General features: G+C 52.7%; 2 protein-coding genes across 2 annotated transcripts; both read left to right on the top strand.

Annotated features, from left to right (window-relative positions):
- LOC144106718 (uncharacterized) lies at positions 1–27,885 on the top strand. Its single transcript, XM_077639564.1, has 4 exons — positions 1–793; positions 2,410–2,510; positions 26,945–27,035; positions 27,596–27,885. Exons 1-4 carry the CDS (start codon positions 204–206, stop codon positions 27,720–27,722), a joined length of 909 nt encoding a protein of 302 aa, XP_077495690.1. The 5' UTR covers positions 1–203; the 3' UTR covers positions 27,723–27,885.
- On the top strand, positions 19,327–21,361 carry LOC144136105 (uncharacterized). Its single transcript, XM_077668602.1, has 2 exons — positions 19,327–20,431; positions 21,177–21,361. Exons 1-2 carry the CDS (start codon positions 19,327–19,329, stop codon positions 21,359–21,361), a joined length of 1,290 nt encoding a protein of 429 aa, XP_077524728.1.

The following is a 27,885-nucleotide window of genomic DNA, read 5'->3' as shown; positions in this document are numbered from 1 at the left end:
GCTCGGCCGCGCGATGAGCGCTCAGAGCATCGGTATGGCGTCGCAGAGCAGCGCTCAGAATGTTCGGTACGCCGCCGCGGCTGATCCGTCGGCGCTGGTGAAATCGACAGTTGCGGACGCACGTCACTGCTACGGCGTGGAAGCCTGAATGTGCGTCTGACTCCGCAAACGACGAGAACGCCTCGGCAGTCTGCCCGTTCCGCATGGCGTCCTTGTACCCGGGTGTGGCCCTACTGCGCACCGCGGACGCCGAGAGCGAACCGCCTTTCGACGCTTCTGGGGAGACGGCAAGGCTCATGAAGATCCATGACTTGGCAGAAGAGATGGTGGCACGTGAAGCGGCTGGCCACGTGGGCGACTTGACTGCCACGACCGCTGTCGGTGGTGGACTCCGTGGCTCCGGGGCTCCCGCTGCACGTGCCAAGTCAAGCCCGGATGAATCATTCTTGATGACACTGGCAGAATCGTCCCTTATGCCGCTGGCCGATGCGGCGGACAGCTCGGTTCGCGCCTCTGTCCACAAGACTTCGGCGACAGAGAGTCCGACTTCAAGGGAGGCGTCATCGGGGAACTCGGCGTTACTGGGCAGCCAAGCGGCCGCCACGTCCGCTGGCGATTCCGCCGAACAGTCTTCCTCGACGGCGATTTCGCAGCAGAGTAGCGGTCGTCGCCGCAAACCTACGCCGCATAAGAGTCCCGGCGCCGAAGACCCCAACTTCAAAGGCGCTGTGGTTCATATGCGGTTGCTGATGGTTCGCGGACAACCCCAGCTCAGGATGGACCATTACTTCAAGTGAGCTGGTTTGTTTGTTTCTTGAGTAGATGTACGCAGCACTTGCTTCTTCTTTGGACGCTGTAGTCTTCGACGCAAATGAAAAAGAAACGCGAAAAGTAATGAAATCTTAATTCAAACATCGGGGATGCTGAGGGCCGTGAACAAAGAGCCTCTGAATGTGCTTGACTAGGTCCACGGCTCCTTATTAGATGACAGCAGGACATACAGCAAGAGGTCGCGTTTTTATTTGGCTAGGTGTGCGGAACTGTGAACTAAAAGTATGCACACAAATCAAACAATTCACACATGCCAAGCGACAAAGTACAGTTCAGTGACGATACGATTATATGCATGCACAAAAAAAAACTGCGCTGCGTAACACTAGCATTTATGAGATTATGGGATGAGACAAACATATGAATGATCAAATGTCTGTTTAATAAATTACAAGGTGAAAAAAAAATACTAATTCTCGGGAGACGTAGAACACTGGGAAACCTGTAAGTGCACTAATGCAGGCGCAAATACTGTGAGTTAATTTGATCGAATGAAAAAAAAAACAATCGGCACCATGAACGCGCTCAAATTCATCCTCCATCGTACACACGAGGATTACAAAGCGAACTCTAGGTAAGGTTTGTGAATCGTTTGCAATGTCTTTCGGCGACATGATAACGTTTTGTTCGGATGTATCGAGAAATGTTTCACCCCGTAGCACCGAATAACCGCTCACGTTGCTGGCATTCCGGTGCAGCAAAGGAAACCGAAGGTGCCACTGCTGTCAAGCAGCGGTTGGCGTCCGCCGCTTATAGTACCGCGCTTTCGTTCTGCCGATCTGGACGTCGATCGAGGCGAAGGCTGTCGCGAAGAAAAGCTGCGTCACTAGAACGGACTTTTCTTGTGGGCGCCACTGCTTTGAACCCCGCGCTCTTGCCGTTTTTCTGCTCTGACGGCAAGCTCCTCGAGCCCCTGCCGTCGTTGTGCGCTTACGCCTAAAGAACTGCGCTGACTTTAAACAGCGTCGCTTATCGATTACAGAGCAAGGCGTTGATGGGGGTGGGTGAGCGATACTATGCGGTAATTGCGACTAAGCGAAGTGCTGTGCACATGACGCTATGCAACGCTATCGATTATCATTAAGACAACTGCATTGCTTGATCGAAAACGGGCCCGAGTCTTGGTCTGCACATGAAGAAAGGTTGTCAGTATGCTCTGGTTCAAGCTATAGCTAATGGGTTAGCCAGTGTGTTTTGATTGCGTTACTAATACTTTTTCCCGTCAGCTTTCTCAACCGCAATATACGCAAGTAGGCAACCTTGGTAGTCGCAGTGACTGCTCACCTTTGTTCATTCATGTTGCGTATAAAAATGTGCATTCGCGGTAACTCGTGAGCTGTCTCTGCGCGCTTGCTTGTGTTTTCGCGTTGGTCCTCGCTTGTGGTCAGGCGAAGGGTCTACTCTGTAAGGTTCGCTGTGAAGGAGCCGTGAGCTCAGTTTCGCTGCAACATCTGGGCAGCTTATGTCATCACCTCACCACAAGCACTGACCTGGCTTCCGAGTTTAGTTCGCGCTGAGATCACAGCGACTGTTCGAAGCTTGGCGCGCTCAAGCTGGCGAGTGTGTGGCTTATTTCAGCAACATGCAGCGGAGAGGAATTCTGCGGCCAGACTACACCGAGCTCAGCGATACCGAGGACGACTTCCAGTTCGTCCGCAGGGACTACGTTGAGCATCCAGGTACAGATCCTTGCGTGTTTTGATCGTGTCGCATGCAGGGCTAGCCAGGCAGGGTTTGAGGGTGTGTTCCGAAACACTCGGCTCCTTCCCTAGTTTATTCCCACCCGGCGTGTATGCCTGAGACACCTGCCAGTTCTTACGCGTCGGTAACACTGACTGTCCTGGAAGGAATATCCACCCAGTACAGGGAGGAGAGATAATATGAGAGGAGAGCTCTCTGAAGCCAACCATCTCTCTACAGGACGAAGTTCATGATGCAAGATTTTTTAAGTGCATGCTTTCGCAGTTGGTTTCTTACCTGCACATTTAGATTTTTTAAAGTGATTTTACCGCTTAAAGCTTTGTCGCACATGAGATGGGACGCACGCAGGAGCAGGCCTCCGGAAAAACATTTCAATCGCGCACTCCGCAGATGTTTATGAGGTGCCTGTCAGGGGGGCGTTGGGCTGTAAAAAGTTTTTGTCGTTGCGACGCATCGCCGTTTGGAAGCTGAGCACGAGGTGTCTGGATGGAATCCCGACTGCGGTGACTCCGCTTCATTTGGATGGAGAAGGAATGCAAATACGACGGCATAATGTGCGATGCGAATGCATGTTAAAGAAGAAAACTCAGTGCTCTCCCAAGGCTTCCACTATGTCGTCCCACACAGCCAACGTCTACCTTCGGGACTCTATAACCCCACATTCCATACGATGTCATGAAAGCTTGTTCGCTGCACTCGCGGTGGCTCAGTGGTTATGGCGCCCGGCTGCTGACCCGAAAGACGCGAGTTCGATCCAGGCCGCGGTAGTTGCGTTTCGATGGAGGCGAAATGCTAGTGGCTCGTGTACTTTGCGATATCAGTACACGTTAAAGAACTTCAGGTAGTAAAAATTATCCAGAGCCCTCCAATACGGCGTCCTTCACAGCTCTCACATAAAGCCCACGCATTCTGCTGACTTAACCCCCTCCCCGAGGACCCTGACACATGTGAGCCGCCACAGCTCCCCTATTTTGCTCTTAAATAGGCACTGTGACACTCTGCTACCCTTTGCTCTCCAAAACATTGTGCTGTGTCGATATCAGTTCAGCAATTATGACAGAAGTCAGCACACTAGAACTGGGGCTAGTAATTTCATATAATTCAATGTAGGAAGGAAAGCATTGCGTTTCGGTGGGATTCCCTTGCCGTTTCCCTCGCCCAGTGTCAAAGGTGGGCGGCTACATTCGAAACAGCACCCGCCGTTGACGTATTACGGTCGCCTCTCCAGGACAGCCCCAAACTGCGCCCTTCGGCGTCGTCGTTTCCAAACAGGAAGCACGTGCGTTGCTTGCCGAAACCAAGCAGACGCTCTCGTCTCCTTGTGACCTCTGCCCTGTCATCTCAATGAGCTTGCCGACCTGAATCATCTGGAAGCAAACTCCCAGGACTCGGTGAGGCGGTCGAAGCAACAGCCTGCATTCGGAATCGCTTGTGGAGGTGGTACATTGGGCACACAGAAAGCAGGGTCGGCGTCCCGCAGAATGTCCGGCATTGACAGAGAGTTCATAGCGAGTCTTCCTGTTCAGTAAGCTTGGGCTGCTCGCCAAAGTGCTCGTGAAAGGCCTGTACGCGGGGTACATTGCAAGGTGCCAGCACTCGTCGTAGTTCAATCCTAGAAGGCCCCAATGAGCTGGCAGCTGACAAGTGCCTTCGTGTTCGTGCATCAAATTATGTAGAGCAAAAAAGGCGTATTCGACACAAAGCGTCGTGACAGCTCAGTGGCTTTGGCATTCGGCTGCTGATCCCCAAGGTCAAGGGTTCCATCCCGCTGCATTTCGATGGAGGCTAAATACAAAAACTCCTGTGTGCTAATGAGAGACTGAGGGCACTAGGAAGAAACGCGGAAAAGTCTTGCCGTCGATCCGGGTCTTTAGAATCGTGTCGTGAGGCTGAAAATATTCATTCGTCAATGAGTAAACGTCTGCAGCAATTAGGAGGGAAAAAATGGCGTGACTTCTTCAGTACATTGACCCCTGACACTCCAGTACCTAGGATGTGGGTGATGGTCCGCTCCTTAAGCAGTCCCGTTACCCAGAATAACCCTTTTGGAGCTCTTGCAATGGTATGGGAAACGGTAGAAAGAGTCCTGGCTGATGAGTTTTGTAAGCTTTTTTCTCGTCCTGGCGTTTCATTAGACTACGAGGAATTTCCAAACTGGGCTACATATGCGCAAGGTGCCTATTTGTGTTTTGTATACACTGTCAGTGAACTTAAAAGCGCTCTCGCGTTGTGCCGTCCAAAGACAGTTGCTGGGCCTGATTCAATTTCTTATGGAGTGCTTCAAAATCTTTGGCCCAAGGCCAGCGCAGTACTTTTCGGGATATTCAACAATGTGGGTCAATGCGTTTGTTCCCCAGTCAAGGAAGATTGCGCATGTCATTCCTGTTTTAAAGTCCTGTAAATCCCCTTTGCTTCTCGACTCCTTTTGCCCAGTGAGCCTGACAAGGTGCTGACGCAGAGTGATGGAGAAGATGATTGACACCAGGCTTCAGTCGTGGTGTGATTGATGAAACAGGAGGGTTTTCCGAGTTTGTCACTGGATTTTGTGGATGCAATTATTAACCCAGTAATATGTCAAGAGTATGAGGCTAAGGTAATATCACCATCGCAGTATTTTTGGATGTCAAGCATGCATGCGATACTCTAAGTCATATTCATGTCCTCTCAAGTTTGCTAGACCTCAGTGTGAGTGGAAGATAGCTATGGTGGATTTCCCACTTTTTTGATGACAGGAAAAAATTCCTGCAGTCAAGTCAAGAATAAAAGCGCAGAACATGGCCTTATGCAATGAGAGCCAGCGGCCAGTGTGCTAAGCCCTTTTCTTTTTAACCACGTGATGGCGGATTTGCCACGAAAGATCCCTTCTGGCTTACACTGTTCGTTATACGCCGATGATGCCTGAATTTGGGTTTCTGGCAAAACTGCAGGCCTCATCCAGTCTGCCTTGCAAGAAGGACTAAGTACCACTGGCTGCTTTTTAAAAGAGAGGGGGATAATTCTCTCTCGTGCAAAAACAGCCGTTCTGCATTTTACTCCATCTCTGCCTCAAAAGCCAACCTTCAGCGTCTGTTAAGCAGCACCGTTTTCTGGGTGTAGTTCTTGACAGATAACTCTCTTGGGCTCATCATATAAAATCTTTCGAAGGACAGGTGAACTCTGTTGTAAACGTGCTTCGCAGGCTTGCAGGTACATCTTGGGGCTGTTTTTCGTTATCTCTGCTCAGAGTTCACGATGCACTCATATATAAAAAAAATTGCGCACTCTTCGCCGATTCTTCACGGTCTGTCGAGAACCTAGGAGGAACGCCTGCAAAGACTGTTAATCAGAGGTCTCCGTGTGTGTGTGTGTGGGGGGGAGTTCCTCAAGCGACTTATAGCGCTCTGGTAATTTCTGAGGCAAGCTAGCCTCCATTTGAAGTGTTACGAACAACAGAGACCTGCAGGCGCATTTTCCGCCTGATAACTCAGCATGAAAGGCACCCATTACCTTCCGCGCTTCATGAAGGAGATGGAACGAGATGCCAGTTTCTTCCATCTGATGAATTTCGGAAAATAGACACGGAAAATCCCCCATGGCTTTTTATAGTTACCCCTAGAGTACAGTTGTCTGTCGAAGGGATACTTAGGAAGCGTGACGTGATGATATTCGCTGCTCAGCTGTTAGCACTTTACCAGGCACACACACGGCACCACGGTTACATTCATGTGTACACTGACGGTTCCAGTTTTCAAAATTCATCAGCGTCTGCATTTGTGATTCCCACCCGAATGAGCGACGGGCATTTAAGCTGGCTCCCGAGACAGAATCAACGACTGCTGACGTCTATGCTATTTGTTTGGCTCTCCAGTTCACGTCATTTGTGCGAGACCAGCGTATGTTGGTAACCTTTAGCGACTCCCAATCCGCATTAAGATCTCCGGACAGCGCTACTGGAAAGCGGGACATCTAGGCAAGCACACTCCAATGCCCTCACTTCTGGCCTTCCGTTATCGAGAGGCGCATGGCGCCATTTCTTGAAGTCCATGCATGCGTAATAAAATGAACGGAAAGATGTTATCTTCACCATCATCATCATTCTGCCCACTGCAGGGCAAAGGCCTCTTGCATGTCTCCAATTAACCCTGTCCTTTGCAGCTGCGCCCACCCTATGCCTGCAAACTTCCTAATCTCATCCGCCCACCTAACCTTCTGCCGCCCCCTGCTATGCTTTATTCTCTTCGAATCCACTTCGTTACCCTTAAGGACAAGCGGATATCATGCCTTCGCATCACGTGCCCTGCCCAAGCCCAATTCTTCATTTTTACTAGGATGTCATTAACCCGCGTTTGTTCCCTCACCCACTCTGCTCGCTTCCGGTCTTTTAACGTTGCACCTACGACTTTTCATAGCTCGCAGCGTTGTCCTTAACTTAAGCTGAAGCCTTTTCGTTAGTCACCAGGTTTCTGCCCTGTAGGTGAGTACCGATAAGAGAACCTGCCATATGCGCTCCACCCATTCTTATCCTTCTAGTTATTTACCTATCGTGATTCGGATCAGCTGTCACTGCCTGCCATAAGTAGTTTACCACTTCCAGCACCTCGCTGCCAATTTTGAACTGCTGTTAATTTGCTAGACCGCTGAACATTACTTTGGTTTTCTGCATGTTAATTTTAAGACCTACCGCACTGCGCGCCTGTCTAACTCAATGATCATGTTTTGAAGCTCATCTCCAGAGTGAATTAGCAAAGCAATGTCATCAGCGAATCGGAAATTACTTAGACATTTTCTATTAGCTCTTATCTCCAGCTGCTCCCAATCAAGTTCTCGGAACACCTCCTGTAAACAGGCGGTGAATAGCATTGGCGAGATTGGCGAGATTGTCTCCCTGCCTGACACCCGTCCTTATTGGAATTTTATTGCTGACTTTATGAAGGACTAAGGTAGCTGTGCGGTCGTTATAGATATCTTCCAGTATTTTCACATGTCTTCTACACTCTGATATTGCAATGCCTGCTTGACTGCTAAAGTTTCCACTGAGTCAGATGCATTCTCCTAATCAATAAAGGCTATATGTAGGGATGGGTTGTATTCCGCGCATTTTTCCATCACCTGACTGATAGTATGAATATGGTCTGTTGTCGAGTATCCTTCGCGAAAGCCTTCCTGATCATTTGCTTGATTGAAGTCTAAGGTGGTCCTGACTCTATTAGCGATTACCTTAGTAAATATCTTCCAGGCAACGAACAGTAGGCGGATCGGTCTGTAATTTTTCAAGTCCTTGACGTCTTCTTTCTTATGAATTGAGATTATGTTAGGGTTCTTAGAAGCATCTGGTATGCTCAAGGTGTGGCTAGTTTTTCTAGCACGACCTCCCCTCCGTCCTTCAAGCGATCTCCTTTTATCTGATCTTCACCAGCTGCTTTCCCCCTTTGCATTGCTCATAAGGCTTTCTTTACTTCCTCTTTCGTTATTGGCGGGATGTCCGGTTGCTGTGCGCTGCTGCCTCTCTCATTAACGTTCTGATTACATCAGCTACTGTATAGATTTAAGAAGAGCTTCAAATGGGCCTAGTTGGTTTGTAATCTTCTGCATTGTTATTGCGCAACTCAAGGTTTGTGTCGTTCTTGCCTGTGTAAACCTTGAGTAGCGCAATAACAATGCCGAAGATGTATAGATTTGTATAGAACTCTTCGGCTACTTTAACTATCTTATCCATATTGCTAAGGACATTGCCCTCTTTGCCTCTTAGAGCATACATCTGGTTATTACCTCGGCTTAGTTTCATCTTCACGGCTTTTAGGCTACCTCTGCTCTTTAGAGCATGCTCAGTTTTCTCCTGAATAAACTTCCTTATGTCGGCTACCTTGCGCTTAATTTTTAACTATGACAGCTTTGCCCGTTCCATTCTTTGTCTGGGGCTAGGCTGCTTCATGCTTTGGCGTTTCTTAATCAGATCTTTCGTCTCCTGAGATAGCGTGCCTGTATCCTGTCGAACCACCTACGACCTACTTCTAAGGCGCACTCCGTAATGATAACAGTGAGGTTATCATTCATTGTTTGAACATTAACGTCGTCTTCCTCAGTTAGATCCGAATATCCGTTCTACAGCCGATATCCTGAATTGTTCTTACCGGAAACTCGTTAATGGGCTTGCGCTTCACTAATTTCCTCCGTTCCCTCTTCAGGTCTAAGCTAATTCGAGACGTTACCATTGTGTGGTCGCTACAACGCACCTTTCCGAGGACATCGACAGCCCTCACGATGCCAGGGTGAGCGCATAGTATGAAGTCGATTTCATTTTTAGCCTCACCACTGGGACTCTTCCGCGTCCACTTCCTGTTCTTTCTTTTTCGGATGAAGGTACGCATGATGCGTAAATTATATCTATCTGCGACCTCTAGTAATAACTCCCCCTGCTATTCCTGGAGCCTATGACAATACGCCTACCGCCTGGTTTCCGCCCTGCTTCTTGCCTACGTTCGCGTTGAAGTCGCCCGTTAGTGTACTGTGATTTTACTTTGTCCATTGCCGATTTCACGTCTTCCTAGATGCTTTAAACGGTCTGGTCATCATGGCTGGATGTCGGCGTGTAGGCCTGCACCCCCTTCAGGTTGTACCTCTTATTGCGCCTAATTACCGTAGCTGCCACCCTGTCGTTAATACAGTGAAACTCCTCTACTTGGCCAGCTATATCCTGGTTGGTGAGGAATCGTGCACCTAGTTCTGTCTGTCCGCTAAACCACGGCAGCACAGTACATGCCCCGCCCCTCTGCCTCCGCCATTGCTGTTTGTCGCCATCGAAAAGATGTGGCTTGAGCCGAACCATAGAAGTACTGATCTACATCATCTATCAGCCGAAGTTTAGAAACGCTCCTTCACCGCTTGCGTTCAGGAACGGCTTACACGAAGCACTTTCTTCATAGAATTGGCCGCGCATACAGCCCACGGTGTGCTTGTGGCCAAAAAAGCAAAGATGGGGCTCACCTACCACTGGATTGCCGAGTGCATGACAACTTCAGGTCGCGATTGAAGAGAGACTTGAGCGCTCTTGACAAAAGACCCTTAAGTCCACAAAAGCTAGTAGGCCTGTGGCCGTCGTGTGCACTGCAAAAGCGAGCACTTCACTTGTGGCGTTGCTATCGTTCCTTGAGGACAGCGGCATCCTTGGGAAATACTAGGGGGTGCCACTTTTATGGCCGGTTTAATATATATATATATATATATATATATATATATATATATATATATATATATATATATATATATATATATATATATATATATATATATATATATACTTATGAAGGGAGCCAACAGTCACAGAAACCAAGGTGCCTAGGGGAGCAGCAGATTAGCAGATTAGACAGCCGTCGCCGAAGTTCACTTGGCAGGACACCGGACGCGATATTCGGAGGTCGTGGGTTCGGATCCTACCGGCGGCATGGTTGTTTTTTCTGCTGCTTTATGAGCTATTTGCTTTAAGCGATAGATTCACCAAAGTATTATTATCCCCATGACCAGCACTACACATTAAAAAAAAATTAAACAATCCCCTATGAACGTCAAACGAGCCCCTCATTTCCTTTACTTTGTGTGCTATATATATATATATATATATATTATAAAAGGTGTCCATGCTAAAAGTAACCAAGCTTCTAAAAACACGGAATGCCCTATCCGCGTGAGACCAACTGAGGATTCTTTAGAGTCGCGTGACCTAGTCAGCAGTATTTTTTTTCGTTCTTCAAAATTAATTCATTAGTTAGTCTAATTGGCTAACTTCTCAATTGTTGAATTGAGGAACAAAGTGTCAATGTAAACGCTGTAGAGAGTCTCAGAAAACCGCTAGCAGCGCTGTTTCCGTCAAGGTACGATTTACGTAGCTTTACTTATTGGCCTTGAAAGAAAGCTATCACGTGACCAGCTGCTGGGTCACATATGTGCCCCAATGTGCACGCAAAGGCTCACCGGGGAGAGCACTTCAGTAAAAATGGATTTTGTTCTCTAAGACGTGTCTCGGGATGTTTAAGTGGCACCTTTGTCACGTAAACGCATTTTTTTTTTATTGTGCAAGCTATAGGGTTTAAGGCCGAAAGGAAAACTACGTTAACGGTATCGTGGTGCAAACGTTGCAATCAACTGTTTTTCAAAGTGATCTACAATTTCTCTGTTGACACTTTGTCCACCGGGATAATAATTAAAAAGTTAGCGAATTAGACTTGCCTAATTAGTTAACAATGAAGAATGAAAAAAAATACTGCAGACTATAGGTCACGCGAATCTAAACAACCCTCGGTTGGTCTCGCGCGGCTAGGACATTCTATGTTTTTTAAATGCTTGGTTACATTTAGCTGGGACAACTGGTATATATAACGGATCGAAAGTATTGGTATCATTTTAGGCGCTACGCGCCCGCTGTTGCTTTGCGATATAGTATGGTCATGTGGCTACTCTTTCCGTCATTTTGTCCTCCATTGCAGACAGACGCGTCTTTGGCAAACGTAAGTAGTTAGAGGTAACGCTCTTAAAAAATCTTGCATGTGGCGTGTGGAAATAGGTTCAATGCGGGAAGGCAACATAATTTTGGTTTTCTCTGAAAGGCAGTTGGGAGGAAAGGTGGAACGTTTAAATTTTCTGCGTGCTTTCGACGTTTGAATATTATTTTGGGCATTAATAAATAGGAAAAATCTCACCGTCGATATTTTCCGTAAATGAGCCTGACTGTCTTACGATCAACACTGTCGAGTTGGCTGACGTCTTTTTTACCGATAGGGTACGATTCTATTTCTGTGTATTCCAGTCTGGACTTAACGCGACTGTTATAAGCTAGAAGTTTGATGCTTCTAGGTACTGATACGAATTTTTTCTTTAAAAAATTAGTAGTGCTAAGCTTACCAGCTTGGCACATTATTCAGCGAAAGCTGGTCGGAATGAGCGCCGTTTCCGGCAGTTATAAGGTCGGTCTGGCGCACGCATGCAACGAGGACGCTAGCGCTGGCACAAGAAAATTTACAGACATAGCATCCACGCGACGAGCCAGCCTGGCACACAAATAGATAATTTGCTTTGCTCTTGTATTTCGCGCACGTTTATCTACTTGGCTTTGTCATGTTTCGAGCATGTTTAGGTACTTGGCATAGACTCTCTGTTTTGAACTCGTTTGTCCACTGGGCTTCGGCACTTTAGGGACCAGCGCGACAGCTAGCGGTGCGGTCTTGCAAGTTCAGCTCGGATATCACGACGCTTTCCACTTTCCAGTTGGAATGGAGAATATCCGCTTCTGCCGGCATGGCCAATCTACGAGAATCCAAGGCGCACGCGTTCCGCGAACATCCGTCGTGGAATCCTTCGCACCTCGTCAATGTGGCATTGAACTCCGCAACTGAGTATTTTTAGGAAAGAAAATGGCGCAGTAACTGTCTCATGTCTCGGTGGGCACCTTAACCGCAGCCACAGGCGGCGTGGCGAAGGCAGGGTGTAAAGGAAAGACGCAGAACAGCGCCGGAGAGAAAGGTGCCGCGGCTTGCCGAGGCTCCGGCGGAGCCCTCCACTACGGCACCTCTTCTCCCCTCCCCCCTCCTCCTTCACTCCCTTCTTAATCTTTTCCCTCACGGCACTGTTATGCATATTTCGAAAGCTTCATGGCTGACTCAGACGTTCTCAGCACTGCAATCGCATAAGTTGTTCTCAGTGTTGCCGCCTTTCGCAGTGTCATTATTATAAGTCACATTAAACTTGTGCGTAGTTCGCCAAGCCAACTTCGGAGGTGTTATGAACGGTCAACTCAGAATAAGCGGGAAAAACGTTTCACAGCAAAGGCTATAATAGCTTTGCTATAATCCATTGAAGGGGGTATAGTGCAAGCCGTTACGCGGACTGCTTTTAAATTTCGCCTGCATCGGAATGCGGCCACCGCGGTCAAGATCGAGCCCAGTGTCTGGGTGAAATAGTGTGTGGCGGCTGAAGGAAGATTGAAAAGAAAAGTGCACGGGCCTGTCCACTGTATAGAGCTAAACCATATTCGCTGCCACGTGTACACAATAGAGGAGTTAGGATAAACTTTATTTAATAACAAGAGAAAAACCTTCCCCGGCGGGCTGCTCAGTCAAAGAGCCCTCTGGCCTTCCTCTCCACCCTAGCCCCGGTCAATCAGCTTGCGCGGTTACCCAGCACGTGTGGCCAGAAAGGCGGTCACCCAGGACAAGAAAGAGAAGAGACGCGCGTCGCAACAACCGCGTCCGTCGAAGTTGCGACGACTTTAGGAACAGATACCCACATGGTCGCTAGGAGCCCTCGACTAGTGGCCTTACATCCCAGCCACGAAGTGGCGGGAAACCCCATTCAGCGGCAAGCTTTAAAAGCCTCGAGGCCCCGCATGCATGGTGGAGACGTTGCATGAACCAGTTTCGAAAAATGCTGTTTCTTTTTTATTCTTACTGTCTCGTTATCTTCAAAGTTAGCTTTGCCAACCACGCATTAGTTTAAATTGTCTATTGTAATAGCGACATTGCCAAAGCGGATACACAGAGAGCAACTTATGCTTGCAGTGCTCAGAACTTGTGTCAGGAGTCAGCCATCGGTAAAGGAGGGAGTTAAAGGAGGAAGGGAGAAAAAGGTTCCGTAAGGGGTGGCTTCACCACAACTTCGGCAGGCCGCGGCGCCTCTTTCCGGCGCTGTTCTGCGTCTTTCCTTTCCACCCTGTCTTTCTCGCCATGCCAGGGGTGGCTGCGGCTAAAGTGCCCACCCAGATATGACACCGTTACTGCGCAGCTTCCTCAAAAGTAGTAGCCGCGCAGTTCTGTGCCGCGTTGAAGAGGTGCGCAGTAGTCCACGATAGATGTTCGCGAAGAGTGTGTACGGTGGGATGCTCGTAGATTCGTGATGCAGGCGGAAGTGTTGTGGGGATACACGCGAATCCCCTGTCCCATGGTAACGGCCGCGCGTAATTATCACGCGATGTTATGCGCGAGCTGTTCGGGAGGTTTGCGAGGGAGGTGTTACGTTTCGGCTACGACGCGCGGTATAGCCGGCGCGGATGCAACGGACGCCGGGGCTTCGTTCAAAGCGGCGGTCATTTGGACCCGTTCAGTGCTGCCGTAACGCCTCCCGACAAGCGCGTCCAGGCAGGTTTCAATGCCACGTGTCGTCGTGTGTGCGTGTGTGTGTGTGTGTGTGTGTGCATGTTGGTGCGCACGCTTGTCAAAGCGCGGCAGCCGGGGAGAGGAGCTCCCCAACTGGGAGGCGAGGAGGTCTGACCGGCGCCGGCCCGGCGGACGCGCACGTCACGTCTTAACATGTTCGAGCGTCGCCGTATCGGACGCCTCTTCCCAAGCCGTTCCTTCTTGCCCTCGACTCCGTGGGTATAAAGGGAGCTGCCCCGGACGCCAACGAGAGACTTCGATTTCTTCCTGCGAGTAACGTGGTCGCCCTGACCGGCTGCTCTTTTGCGATGCCAGAATAAACAAGTTGTTCTGTTGCCAGTCGACTCATCCTTTGCCGGGACCTTCGGATGTTTCCAGCTGTGCCCCAGGCCGCCAGGCCAACGCTACCCTTGGGGCTTGCAACCCATTTGCAACAACTGGTTGCCAGCGGTGAGATCGCGACAACGGAGGCCAGCAGCGAAGATATGCGGTCAACTGTATGCTGAGCAGCACAACGACCATCCGGGAGTAGTGCAACGAGCCCTGTGTGATGACTGGTTGCCTGCAGCGGAACGACTGCGCTGAATTCTTGGCTGCGAGGTTTGGTGAGTGCGGGACTTTCTTCTTCTGTGTTTTGCCAGGCTTTTGTTAGTGTCAGAAACAGAGCTGGTAATTGTGGTTGTCGTTGCTGCCGGGTTAGTTTGCGGCAAGACAATAGTAGGCAGTAGAGAAAGCAGCATTCGGAGCAGCCATGGATTTGAAGTCGTTGCGCAAACCGAAATTGCTGGAGCTTGCAAGAGAGTTGGGTCTGGATGTCTCAGACAAACTCAGAAAACCAGAACTGCTAAGGGGTATTCTTGAGTTGGAGGCTGAGGATGACGAGCTGTCGGAATGCCTTGAGACCATTGAGGAGAGGGAGCAAAAAGAGAAAGACGAGCGCGAACGTAAAGAACAAAAAGAGAAAGACGAGCGCGAACGTAAAGAACAAAAGAGAAAGACGAGCGCGAACGTAAAGAGCAAAAAGAGGAGCGCGAACGTAAAGAGCAAAAAGAGAAAGAAGAGCGCGACCACGCTTTAGAAATGAAGCGTCTCGAGGTAGAGATGGAACGCGCTCGTAATGGAAGTCAGGCACACGGTGCAGGAGAACGGGTATCGTTCAAAATGACTGACCTGATGCGGCCGTTTAAGCTTGGAGTGGACATTGGTTTGTTCCTGGTTAACTGTGAGCGAACGTGCGAGAAGCAGGGGTTCTCTCGGGAAACGTGGCCACAGCGCTTGCTCACTTTGTTACCCGGCGAGGCGGCCGACGTAGTCGCTCGCTTGAAGAGAGAGGAGGCAGAGGATTTCGACCAAGTGAAATCGAGTCTGCTAAAAAAGTACAGGCTGTCAGCGGAGGCGTTCCGTCGGAAGTTTCGGGAAAATGAAAAAGGCAGAAGCGATTCATATACAGAGTTTGCCTACAGGCTTATGTCAAACATGCAGGAGTGGCTCAAAGAAGAGAAAGCGTTTGGTGACCACGAGAAAATTCTGCAGTGTTTCGGGCTAGAACAGTTTTATAGTCGGTTACCTGAGAACGTGCGGTACTGGGTCTTGGATAGGCCAGACGTTAGTACAGTGGCTAAAGCCGCCTAGCTAGCCGAGGAGTTTGTGACGCGTCGGGCTCGCGGATCTAAGGACGGTCAAAAGGGTGAATTTGGCTCCAAGTCTGAGAGGCCGAAGTTCACACCCATGAGAGCAAGGGGGGACACACGTAGTGCGGATGCGAATGAAAGCAGTCCGACCGAACGTAAGGAGACGGCGGCAGCCGAAGCCGAACGCAGAAAGCGGTTCGAGACGAGGCAAGCGCGCGTGTGTTATACGTGCCAGAAGCCGGGTCACTTTTCGGCGCAGTGTCCAGAAACAAAAACAAAAGTCGTGTTTTTGTCATTATGCAGCACTGACGAGAACATGAAGCTTCTCGAGCCTTACATGCGAGACTTCCTCGTGAACGGGAAAGAGTGCCGAGTGCTTCGTGATTCCGCAGCTACAATGGATGTAGTTCACCCCTCTTACGTAGAACCCGATATGTTCACGGGCGAGTGCGCATGGATCAAGCAAGCCGTGGAAGCTCACAGCGTGTGTCTGCCCGTAGCAAAAGTGCTTATTGAAGGACCTTTCGGAGCAATTGAGACGGAGGCCACAGTGTCATCTATGCTGCCCCCCCCAGTACCCGTACCTATTTTCGAACAGGTCCGATCACCTCCTGCGCGAGAAGGGGCTTTTGTTTGGTGAGGCTAGCGTTCAGGCCTTAACCAGATCGAGAGTTCGGGAGCTCGCTGCAATAGCGGTAGTTGCCGGGCCGACGTTGTCGAACAATGAAAAAGGGTCGGAGGCGCAGCAAGCTGATATTCCGAGCACGTCCGAACTAGATAAAATTGAGCCTGTAGCGTCGAAGGCACCAGGTACTGGAGAGGAAATGCCCGACACGGGAAAGTTAGAAGAGCTTCCGGTCGAGCTTCCGGGACTAAACTCAGTGACGATCAGGGAAGACACTGATCAGGTCATTAGTGACTTAATCATTAAAGCACCGCTGTCGCCTGAGCAGAAAACCGAACTACACCAACTCTTACAAGAGTTTCAAGGTCAGTTCTCTGAGAGGCCTGGTAGGACTTCTGTCCTTACTCATGATATAGAACTTACCTCCCCAGAGCCAGTACGATCCAAGGCGTACCGGGTGTCACCCCGCCAGCGCGATATTATGGAGGCTGAGGTAAAGAAAATGCTACAGCTCGGTGTTATTGAGGCGGGTGAGAGTGATTATACCTCCCCTTTGATTTTAGTTGAGGTACCGGGCAAGGAACCTCGTCCTTGCGTCGACTACCGCAGGCTTAATTCCATCACTAAGGATCAAATTTATCCGATCCCTAACATCGAGGAGCGCCTTGAGAAAGTTAGTAGCGCTCAGTTTATTTCCACCCTAGATCTTGTCAGGGGTTATTGGCAGGTTCCACTTACAGAAGAGGCTAGTAGGTATACGGCGTTCATTTCACCAATGGGAACATTCCGTCCTAAAGTTTTGAGTTTTGGTTTGAAGAACGCGCCATACTGCTTTTCAAGCCTCATGGACAAAGTGTTGCGGGGACAGGAAGAATTCGCTTTACCGTATTTAGACGACGTAGCGATATTCTCCGCATCCTGGTCTGAGCATATGGCACACTTGCGGGCAGTGCTAACCCGCCTGCGCGAAGCGGGCTTGACAGTCAAGGCTCCCAAGTGCCAATTAGCACAGGCCGAGGTTGTCTACCTCGGTCACGTGATTGGACAGGGTCGTCGCCGCCCCTCTGAAATAAAGGTGGCCGCTGTGCGAGACTTCCCGCAACCGCGCACGAAGACCGATATTCGGTCGTTCTTAGGTGTCGCCGGCTACTATCAGAGGTACATCCCCAGGTACTCCGATATCGCGGCTCCCCTGACGGATGCTCTAAGAAAAACAGAGCCCCAAACAGTCGTCTGGGGCGAGACAAAGGAAAGAGCTTTCAGCGCCCTAAAGAGCGCCCTAACAAGCCAGCCTGTGCTACGATCGCCAGACTACACAAAAGGGTTCGTTGTTCAGTGCGATGCTAGTGAGCGAGGCATGGGCGTTGTACTGTGCCAAAGGGACAATGGAGAAGTGGAACACCCCGTCCTGTATGCTAGTCGTAAGCTGACCTGTCGTGAGCAGGCGTACAGCGCCACCGAGAAAGAGTGTGCGTGTCTCGTGTGGGCCGTTCAGAAATTGTCATGCTACCTAGCCGGCTCGAGGTTTATCATTGAGACGGATCACTGCCCTCTCCAATGGCTGCAGACCATCTCTCCCAAAAATGGCCGCCTCCTGCGCTGGAGCCTCGCTTTGCAACAATATTCCTTTGAGATGCGTTACAAAAAGGGGAGTCTCAACGGTAACGCCGATGGCTTAAGTCGAAGCCCCTAACGTGGAAAACCGCCTCAAAGTTGTTTGTTACTGATGTTTTATTCCTGAGGCAGGATTTTTAACATATTGGTTTTGTTTAGTGTTTCAAAGTGATTATGTGCTTTCTAGTGCAATTTTCCAATTTGTGGACGCGTTCTGAGTGCTGCTTGACTACTGTAAGGAACTAGGCAGTAGTATAAAAGGGGAAAGAGCCTGGCAGAGCTTAGTGAGGGTTGTCTCGTACTTGCTAACTGAGCGGTTGCGTTTCGGCGTAGTTCTAACGCTTGCTGGGAACGAGCAAAAAAATGGCAACTCTCCCGAAGTGACTTTGCAGTGTCCTGTGTGATCCTGAACCTGAGAACGAGGCCTTCTCTGTGCGCTGCGCTCAAGCAACGTCGAGGGACGACCGGTTTCGATTACGAGCATCATCGAGCGACATCCCTCTGGACAGCGGATGCAGTCCCCTGACCATCGGGATCTCCTTCTCCCGGCGGGGCGGTCTGTTACGTTTCGGCTACGACGCGCGGTATAGCCGGCGCGGATGCAACGGACGCCGGGGCTTCGTTCAAAGCGGCGGTCATTTGGACCCGTTCAGTGCTGCCGTAACGCCTCCCGACAAGCGCGTCCAGGCAGGTTTCAATGCCACGTGTCGTCGTGTGTGCGTGTGTGTGTGTGTGCATGTTGGCGCGCACGCTTGTCAAAGCGCGGCAGCCGGGGAGAGGAGCTCCCCAACTGGGAGGCGAGGAGGTCTGACCGGCGCCGGCCCGGCGGACGCGCACGTCACGTCTTAACATGTTCGAGCGTCGCCGTATCGGACGCCTCTTCCCAAGCCGTTCCTTCTTGCCCTCGACTCCGTGGGTATAAAGGGAGCTGCCCCGGACGCCAACGAGAGACTTCGATTTCTTCCTGCGAGTAACGTGGTCGCCCTGACCGGCTGCTCTTTTGCGATGCCAGAATAAACAAGTTGTTCTGTTGCCAGTCGACTCATCATTTGCCGGGACCTTCGGATGTTTCCAGCTTTGCCCCAGGCCGCCAGGCCAACGCTACCCTTGGGGCTTGCAACCCTTTTGCAACAGAGGGCACTCACGCCGCCGCCCCCGCTTCCTTTCGCGCCCCCGCAGCGACGCCGCCGCGGAGACTTTCCCTCTTTCCCCTCTTTTGCGGAGAGACCTCCTCTCCACATTCCAGGAGAAGACGCGGTCGCGCGGTTCTCCTGGGGCCCGCTTGTCTTCTGGCGGGAGCCGCGCACACCCGCGGACGCAGATCTGCCACGGAGACCGCTGCCATTGTCGCCCGGCCACCGTGTGTGAACTGACCGCCGCGGGCCGCGAGCGAGGAGCCACGCGAGGTGAGCGGAACCTTCCTCCCCCACCGTTTTGTGTGCGCTTCACCCTTTTTGTGCATTTCACCCCCGTACGCGAGCGGAACACTCCCTCGTTGCGGCGGTTGCTTTGTAGCTTGCTGCTGCTTGTATTGCTCGGGAGCAATAAACACTCATCCGAGTAGCATACTCGTGTTTGTCCCCTCTGGCCCGAACCCGCCGTGGTTGCGACTTACCGCACCGCGGGTTGGGGGTCACAGCTCTGACTGCTAGGGCTGGCACGCTGGTGCTAGAGAGCGACTACTGCTTCTAGCCCTTTGAGCGTCATTACAAGAATAACCCCCATATTCTTGGCGCCCAACGTGGGGCCAGAGGTGTGACAAACCGAGTGTCTGTTTGACCGACTGCCGACACACAGGCTAGCCATGGCGTGCAGCGGGATTGACTTCCAGTCCCTGCTGTGGTTGTCCGATATGGCATCTCAGCAGCAACAGGTTGACGCGGCAGTAACAACTACTGCTGGCGTATTCGCAGAGGCTGACGCTAGCCCCTGCGATCTAATATCGTTTGAGCCGAGCGGTGATTCACGCGACACACTGGCTCAGACGAGCGGCGACGCTAGGCACTTCTCGCCAAGCGCTATGCCGCCAGGTATGGAGAGCACGGCGCAACCTGCGCAGCCTTGCTCATCCCACGCGGCCCCTCAGCCAGAACTTCCTGGCCAGGCCAACCCCCAAGAGGCTGCGTTGCGCAACGCCTTGCGCCTCACAGAGAGCCTCACGGGTATCGTGCAGAACAACCTGCAAACGCCCGCTGCAGTGGCGAGACCTAGGCTTCGGGTGGACCTTCCCAGCTACGGTGGCTATCATGATCCTGTCAGTGCCAACGAGTACCTCGATCGCATGCTGAACTACCAGCAGGCGACGGGGCTTACCGATGGCGAGGTTCTGGTGCGTGTCGTGCCAGTCTCACTGACAGATCAGGCTGCCCGCTGGTTCCGCCTTACTGGCCACCGGTCACGCACGATGGAGGAGTTCCGAGCGAGGTTTCGCGAGAAGTTCTTGCCCGCAGATTACGACCGTCGTCTGCGGCGCGAGTTGGAGCTGCGTACTCAGCATCCGGACGAAACCTTGCTTGAGTACGTGAGGGCGATGGACGAACTTTATCGTATCGCAGACCCCTCAGCTCAAAACGGCGAGAAGGTAGAGCGCGTCACGCGACAAGCTCACCCTACCTTCGCAGCCTACCTACGAGGCGTGCAGTTCAGGGACTTAAACGACCTCGCCTCGGCAGACAAGCGCATAGAGGCGGACATACTCGCCTCCCGCGCGTATCGGCCACCACCACCAGCGTCGCAGGTACTTGAGCCGCGATGCGCCTGGAACGGAGACACTTTTCGCATTCGTTCCCGGGGTGCCGAAACGGTTGCATTCAGTGACGGGCAACTGAGAAACGGTTGGGAATTGTCTGACCGAGCTCTCGACCCGTACACGTATGCTATGCGGGCAGCACACGCTGCACGTAGCCAAGGTACGCAGAATCGGGACCGACATGCCGACCCGAGGACGCTAGAGCAAAGGGAAACTGCGACGGTACGCCCGGCAGGGAGGAACGGTCAACCGGCGCGAGGCGACAACTGCCCCGCCCGGCAACGGCCGAACACCCTCTGCTATCGGTGCAGCCAACGAGGGCACTATGCCCGGGAATGCAGGCGCCCCGTGAACCGAGAGCACGCGCTTTCGGGAAACCAACGGGGCCGCCGGTGAGCAACGCTGCACAGCCGGCGGCGTCAACAGCGGTGCTCAGTGAGTCACACGAACTCCTAGCACCGCTGGCTTGTCGTTTGGAACCACCCAGCGACACGCCAGTCCCGCTTATTGAGATTACGGTTGCTCGACGTAAGTTCATGGCTTTGCTAGACACAGGAGCAAGCGCATCCCTGTTTGGCGACGAGTATGCGAGCATCTCCGTCGGAACGGACTCCGACTGCGAGCGAGCAACCTCACGTTCCGATTAGCCAGCGGCACAGCGCACGCGAGCGGTGCCGCGCGGCTTGTGGTGCGGTGGGAGAAACGAGTGAGGCGCCAGCGCTTCGCTCACCTCCCCGGCCTATCGGTTCCCATTATTCTTGGTAGAGACTTCCTCGCCAAGACGGGCATTGTTATTGACCTCTGCAACGGAGGATATAGGGAGTGAGCATGTGGCACCCTGAAACCTTTCGTTAAACCCCGAAAAGCGTCAGAAGCACATTCGTTTTTCGATGCTACGCGCGCAGACGTACGCAACGATCGCCCGAAAAAGCCCCTCGAAACGCCTTCGGCCGAGCTGCCATACCAGCCGGTCGACCGCACCGAGAGGAAAAGCGCGAAAGGAACCCCTCCCTTCCCGTGCGACCCCCTGTTCCCCCTGCGGTGGCACTCTGCGCCGCGGCGGCATGCAGGCCTTCCCACCCGCTCCTGAACAACTCAGGCGGTTTGTCAGGGGAGGAAAAAGCGCGCTTGTCTCTGCTCCTCCACGAATACGACGCTGTATTAACGGAGCGGCCTGGGTGCACTACGCTGGTTAGGCACAAAATTGAGACAGGCGACGCCGTTCCGTGGAAGTGCAATGCTCGGCCAGTGAGCTTGGCTAAGAGGAAAGCGCTCGATAACGCTCTGGACGAACTTCTCGACACAGGCGTTGTGGAACGTTCAAACAGCCCCTGGGGGTTTCCAGTGGTGCTGGTGCCCAAAAAGGATGGAACTACCCGCCTTTGTGTGGACTATCGACGCCTGAACGAGGTGACACGGAAGGACGCATATCCACTTCCGAGCATTCCCTCGATCGTGTCAAATGTTGGTGGAGCGAAGTACTTCACTACGCTCGATGCCAGCAGAGGATACTTTCAGGTGGAGATGACTCCCAGTGACCGAGAGAAAACAGCTTTCACTTGTCACAGGGGACTTTTCCAGTTTACCCGAATGCCTTTCGGCCTGGTCGGAGCGCCCGCGACGTACCAGCGTCTGATGGACCGTGTCCTAGGCGATGCAAGGTGGCACCACGCTCTTGCTTACCTGGATGACATTGTGGTGTATTCGGCCACCTTTGATGAGCACTTACGCCATCTCAGGGATGTACTGGAAAGGCTGAGGTCGGCCGGAATCACTCTGAACCCGAACAATACCCAGATAGCGGCGATCCGAATAACACTGTTGGGGTTCACGCTAGACAAAGGACGCCTTTTGCCGTGCGAGGACAAGCTGCGGGCTATATTGCAGTTCCCGTCGCCGGCAGACATAGGCGGACTGAGACGCTTTCTGGGGCTGGTGAACTTTTATCGCCAGTTTATCCCAGATTGCGCAGCTCTGCAAGCCCCCTTAACGGCATTGTTGAGGAAAGGTGTGAAGTGGCATTGGGGACCCGAGCAAGAGGCGGCACTACGCCATCTCACTTGCGCGCTCGCGGAAACCACAGAGCTGAGGCTGCCTGACCTGAACAGGGAATTTGTGATCCACACGGACGCTTGTGACCTGGGCTTAGGAGCAGTCCTGCTTCAAGAGCACGAAGGTAGCCTGAGACCGGTGGCGTTCGCTAGCCGATCATTAACTCCCGCAGAGAGAAACTATTCCGTGAGAGAAAAGGAATGTCTCGCGATTATCTTCGCTCTGCGGAAGTTCGACTATTACGTCGACGGAGTCGCCTTCGTGATTGAGACTGATCACATGGCACTCACGTGGCTGAGGCGCCTAGGCGAGCCGAGCGGACGTCTAGCGCGATGGGCGCTACTCCTCCAGCGTTACGACTTTACCGTGCGCTACAGGAGGGGTAAAAACAACGTGGTGGCGGACGCACTTTCGCGCGCGCCCGTTGATGGCGTGGGAAGTAACAACACTGCCCACTCCGCCGTGCCCGACAGCCGGAGCAGCGCGACTGCCGCGAAGCTCACCCAACGCCCCGAGGGAAGGGACTACCCGCCTTCCCAGGGCGAAAGCGTGAACCACTTGGAATTCGACAGTTCAGTGGTGAGCGTTTTCAGCAGAAAGGAGCTGTTGGAGGCACAGCGGGAGGATCCATTTTGGGAGGATCCATTTTGTCGAAAAGTGTTCGACGGGCTCAGAGAGCCAGGCCGCGCGGCCGCGGCGCACATGGAGGCAACTGGTATTGTTGTCCGTGCGGGGCGCTCGAACACAGCTGGTAATGCTGCGAGCGCGATGGATTCCTATCTGCTCGACTCCGACGGCATCCTGCTGAGATAAATCCCCTCCGAGAAGGATACACACGAGTCCTTCAAGGTAGTGATACCACGCACGATGAGAGGAGCACTTTTACGCTACTTTCATGACACGTGCATCGCTGGGCATGCGAGTGGCCCTATGACTTACCTCAAGTTGTGCCGCCTCGCTACCTGGCCTGGCATGAAGCGGGATGCGATTCGCTACGCCCGCTCGTGCGACGTGTGCCAAAGGGTCAAGCCGCGTGTTGGACGCACACCCGGGCTTATGCAGCCGATCAATAGCCAGGGTCCTTGGCAAATTGCGGCTTGTGACGTCATGGGACCTTACCCCAGGACTCCGAGTGGAAACCACTTCCTGCTCGTTGTCACAGACCATTTCAGCAAATGGGTGGAACTTTTCCCACTTCGAAAGCTGACGGCACGCGTAATCATGGGGAAGCCGATCGAGGTGTTCACACGATTCGGCTACCCCGGGCAGTTGATAACGGACAATGCATCGTACTTCACTGCCAAACTCTTCGTGGACTCCTGTGCGGCCCTTGGCATTAAGCACAGGAGAGCAACCACGTATTATGCCCAGGCGAATCCCACGGAACGCGTGAACCGCAACATCAAGCACACGCTCGTTGCATTTGCGGAGACGCACAGCGACTGGGACACCTGTCTCCCCGAGATTGGGTTTGCTCTCAGGTCGACCGTGAACCGCTCGACTGGGTACACACCTGCCGCTCTCAACCTTGGCAGGGAGCTGACGAACCCGGTAGAACTTACTCTCCAGGTTCGCGGCAACACCCCGATTGCTTCGTCGGCACGCGCCGACTACGCGACCGGGCTGCGCGCGAGGATGACGGAGGCTTTAAACAAAGCCCGCCGGAATCTGAGCACTGCTCGGGCCCAACAGAAGGCGCAGTATGATCGCTCTCACCGGGAAATTCACTACAAACCGGGTGACCTGGTGTTGAGCCGCAATCACGTCCTGAGCGACGCCAGTAAGAAATTCTCTGCTTCTCTGGCGCCGAAGTGGACGGGCCCGTATGTAGTTCGGGAGAAACTCTCCTCTCTCGTCTACAGGCTGGCGGACTTGACGCTAAGACCGACCGGCGGACCGGTGTATGTCTGTGATCTCAAACCCTACTTTGACAGAGGGAACGAGTGGCCGGTGGAGAACACCCTCCCCCGCCAGCAGGCAGCCGCACCGAGAGGCAGGGCTCGACAACAGAGCCCAGCGCCTCGTTACAACTTGCGCCCACGGCAGAACTAACTCTGGCCAACGCGCAGGAAGTAATTTCTCCTGCTTAATATGGACGGAACACCCCTTCCATGTTTCGCACTGTCGCTTCCAGAGCGAGCACACACTTTCTCTTTGGAAAAGGTCGAGCGGGTTAGATTAACTTAAACAAAAAAAAATGTTAAATGTAAAAATAACTAGAAAGAAAAGACAGCCTTGCAGCCGCAGGCCAGCCTTCGCAGCGAGCCCGGAGGAGAGCTGACACGCTGAGACGACCGTTGCTGCTTCGAACATCCAAAGCCAGGCCGTTCGGAGAACGGCCGCATTCCAGAGCCAAGAACCCGCTGTCACCGCCAAGCAACCAGGCCGAAAACAAACAGCTTCCGGTCGGCCGCGGGACGAGCCACGAGCGAGCGAAAATTCGGGGAAGCCGGCGCCAGTGTCTTCCGCAGCGAATGCTGCAGCACCGAAGCCGCCTTTGAGTCCCCCGTTCCCCGCGGCAGAGGCTTCGCCCACGAAACAGCTTGGCACCCCGCTGGGCCCGCCTCGCAGGCCCTCGGAGGCCGCGGGAAAATGGGTCGACGCGCCTTTGTCGGCCCCGCCGAGAGGAAAAGAAGGCGAGCCAAGAGCGAACGGTGCAACCAGCTGAATGGAGGCCTGCTGCACGCTGTGCAACGAGACTGTGCAACTCTGCCTGCCGCCCGCGCGTCCCGGGAAGGCTGCCCTGGCCGAGTGACCCTCTGAGGCGGGACCAGCGGTCATCAACCCCCTTCAGTGCTTGGCTCCACGGGCGTCCATGGCAGTCGTCTGCACTACCTTCCTGTCCTGGCGTCCACGGCCTTCGACGACGGCACCTGTGGCTGTGAACTGAAACTTTTCTTAATTGGTTTTAAAGTTAAACGGCGTTTCGCCGGCCCCACTCGGTACACCCTTCGGTGAACGCGGTCCTTCTTGGCCGTAGGGCAGTTTTAAGGAAGGGGGGATGTGGGGATACACGCGAATCCCCTGTCCCATGGTAACGGCCGCGCGTAATTGTCACGCGATGTTATGCGCGAGCTGTTCGGGAGGTTTGCGAGGGAGGGCACTCACGCCGCCGCCCCCGCTTCCTTTCGCGCCCCCGCAGCGACGCCGCCGCGGAGACTTTCCCTCTTTTCCCTCTTTTGCGGAGAGACCTCCTCTCCACATTCCAGGAGAAGACGCGGTCGCGCGGTTCTCCTTGGGCCCGCTTGTCTTTTGGCGGGAGCCGCGCACACCCGCGGACGCAGATCTGCCACGGAGACCGCTGCCATTATCGCCCGGCCACCGTGTGTGAACTGACCGCCGCGGGCCGCTAGCGAGGAGCCACGCGAGGTGAGCGGAACCTTTCTCCCCCACAGTTTTGTGTGCGCTCCACCCTTTTTGTGCATTTCACCCCCGTACGCGAGCGGAACACTCCCTCGTTGCGGCGGTTGCTTTGTTGCTTGCTGCTGCTTGTATTGCTCGGGAGCAATAAACGCTCATCCGAGTAGCATACTCGTGTTTGTCCCCTCTGGCCCGAACCCGCCCTGGTTGCGACTTACCGCACCGCGGGTTGGGGGTCACAGCTCTGACTGCTAGGGCTGGCACGCTGGTGCTAGAGAGCGACTACTGCTTCTAGCCCTTTGAGCGTTATTACAAGAATAACCCCCATAGAGTATATCCTCCATTCCGGCGGGAAAGTCGTGATATCCAAGCTGAACGTGCCACCTTTATTGGTGGTGTTGATGGTGGTCGTTCTGCGACGACAACCGACGACGGGTGCCGTGGCGGGTGTCGAAGTTGGAAATGCTTCGACCGAGACGCCGGTGCCGTAGGTCGAGCGCGCGACCACATCTACTGTCGGTCTTATGAGAGCGTCGAAAGAATGTTTTCCAAACATTTTTCACTGATTAATGCGCTGACCTGTAAGCTTACATCGACAAATTTTCCTTTTAAACTCGTTTAGGCAAAATTTTGCGAATGTAACTTGGTCCTAGAGGAAACCCCCAAGGCTTCAGAAGCTTGTCCCTGGACGGAAGGTGCCTGGAAACGGTGTTTTGATGTAGGGAACAGTATTTGGGTTCTTTATCTTTTTAATAAGCATGCGCACTTTCTTTTCATTATTCACTGTCATACCATACTGTATTCATTCATCAATAACCTCAATATATCGCTGCAAGTACTGGTCAGTTTCACATGGTATTGCTTTAAACTGTGCATATTCATCGGCGAATAATATAATCGACATCTCATTTGCAGTCACATCAAGAAATTGATGCGTATACAGTGAAAAATAACAGGGTTCTCAAGACATTTTCGCGCTGCTAAAGTATGAATCTACACCAAATCGACCAGTTTTCTGTTCTCCTTACATAGGTTGAACATTCGAGGGACATGCCGTCGTTGAGGGCCACGGATATGTATTTCGACATCCTCGACATACGAGCGCTTTCCCGATTCGGTTCTCGTTGGGTTTGCTATTCGCTGGCGACCCCCTCGGCGAGCGGGCTCGGCAGTGTGCTAAACGCACGTTGCACCACTTCGCAGCTACGTGCCAAAGGTTTGCTGACAATCTCTGCTTTCTGTTTGTTTTCGCTCCTTGCAGGAAAGCAATGCGCTTCGTGCGCGACCAAGCTCACGCCGCTGTGGCGAGACGCTGAGGACGGCACGCCGTTGTGCAACGCGTGCGGCATCAGGTACGCCGCGACGGCTGTAGACGGGTCATTACGCCGTCGAGCGATCTCGGCCTGGGCATTTATTGAATTTCTTGAGTTTTAAAGGAAGTCCCAATAGTCGATCACTGCGCGGCTCCGCAGAGCATCCGCCTCTTTCTGATTGAAACTAACGATGCTGAGCGTTCGCATGATTTAGATGCAACTTCTGAAAGCGGGGCAGTTATCTTGGGCAGCGTAAGGCCTTGCAGAGGCTGGGAATGTGCACTGCGTAAGGAACGAGGGCAGCGTGGAAAACTTGGAGTTGAAGCCAGCGCTGCACGGCAAAGGCCTGCGCCTCCCTGAATGGCAACGCTGTTGCTCTCCGCGTTCTTTCATTTTGTCTTTCCAACTGCAGTCGCGTTGCTGCCTCCTGCAACTTTCCCCCATTTCAAAACCCTTTCCTTCTTCTGTTCCTCTTTTATCATTCGTTTGTTCTTTCTCTCTGTGCATGTGAGGCTTTCTTCGCAGTGTTTCCCTCTTTCTTTGCTAGTTTCGTTCTTCCCGTGCTTTTATCACAGCCACCCGCTGCCTCGTGTACGCAGGTACAAGAAGTACAAAGTGCGCTGTACCGGCTGCTGGCACATCCCCAGGAAGAACGAGAACACGCGCAGCGACTGCTTGGAGTGCGGCGGCACACTCCGGTTCGTCGTGCGCAAGCCGTTCACCTGAGGCAGCAAGATACCCCCTTGCAGCACATGGATCTCACATCTTACTTTTTGACCGCCACAAGCACTGTCAAAGATTGCTGTATAAATGGGAGTATCCCTGCTAATCCATCTCCGGCTGTGTTGTTACAAAGTGCGGCGGTCGCCCCCTGAACTGTCATAAAATG

The sequence above is a fragment of the Amblyomma americanum genome, chromosome 1 (genome assembly GCF_052857255.1).
Source record: "Amblyomma americanum isolate KBUSLIRL-KWMA chromosome 1, ASM5285725v1, whole genome shotgun sequence".
Classification (NCBI taxonomy): domain Eukaryota; kingdom Metazoa; phylum Arthropoda; class Arachnida; order Ixodida; family Ixodidae; genus Amblyomma; species Amblyomma americanum.
This window is presented reverse-complemented; position numbering and strand designations above follow the sequence as displayed.

What these genes read in the sequence shown, in the direction of transcription:
- LOC144106718 (XM_077639564.1), top strand. Translation starts at nt 204, where the DNA reads ATGGCGTCCTTGTACCCGGGTGTGGCCCTACTGCGCACCGCGGACGCC. An exon ending in GGACTACGTTGAGCATCCAG is followed by an intron (nt 2,511 to 26,944) that starts GTACAGATCCTT and finishes CGCTCCTTGCAG; the next exon opens with GAAAGCAATGCGCTTCGTGC. An exon ending in TGCAACGCGTGCGGCATCAG is followed by an intron (nt 27,036 to 27,595) that starts GTACGCCGCGAC and finishes TCGTGTACGCAG; the next exon opens with GTACAAGAAGTACAAAGTGC.
- LOC144136105 (XM_077668602.1), top strand. Translation starts at nt 19,327, where the DNA reads ATGGCGTGCAGCGGGATTGACTTCCAGTCCCTGCTGTGGTTGTCCGAT. An exon ending in ACACGCTGCACGTAGCCAAG is followed by an intron (nt 20,432 to 21,176) that starts GTACGCAGAATC and finishes CTACGCGCGCAG; the next exon opens with ACGTACGCAACGATCGCCCG.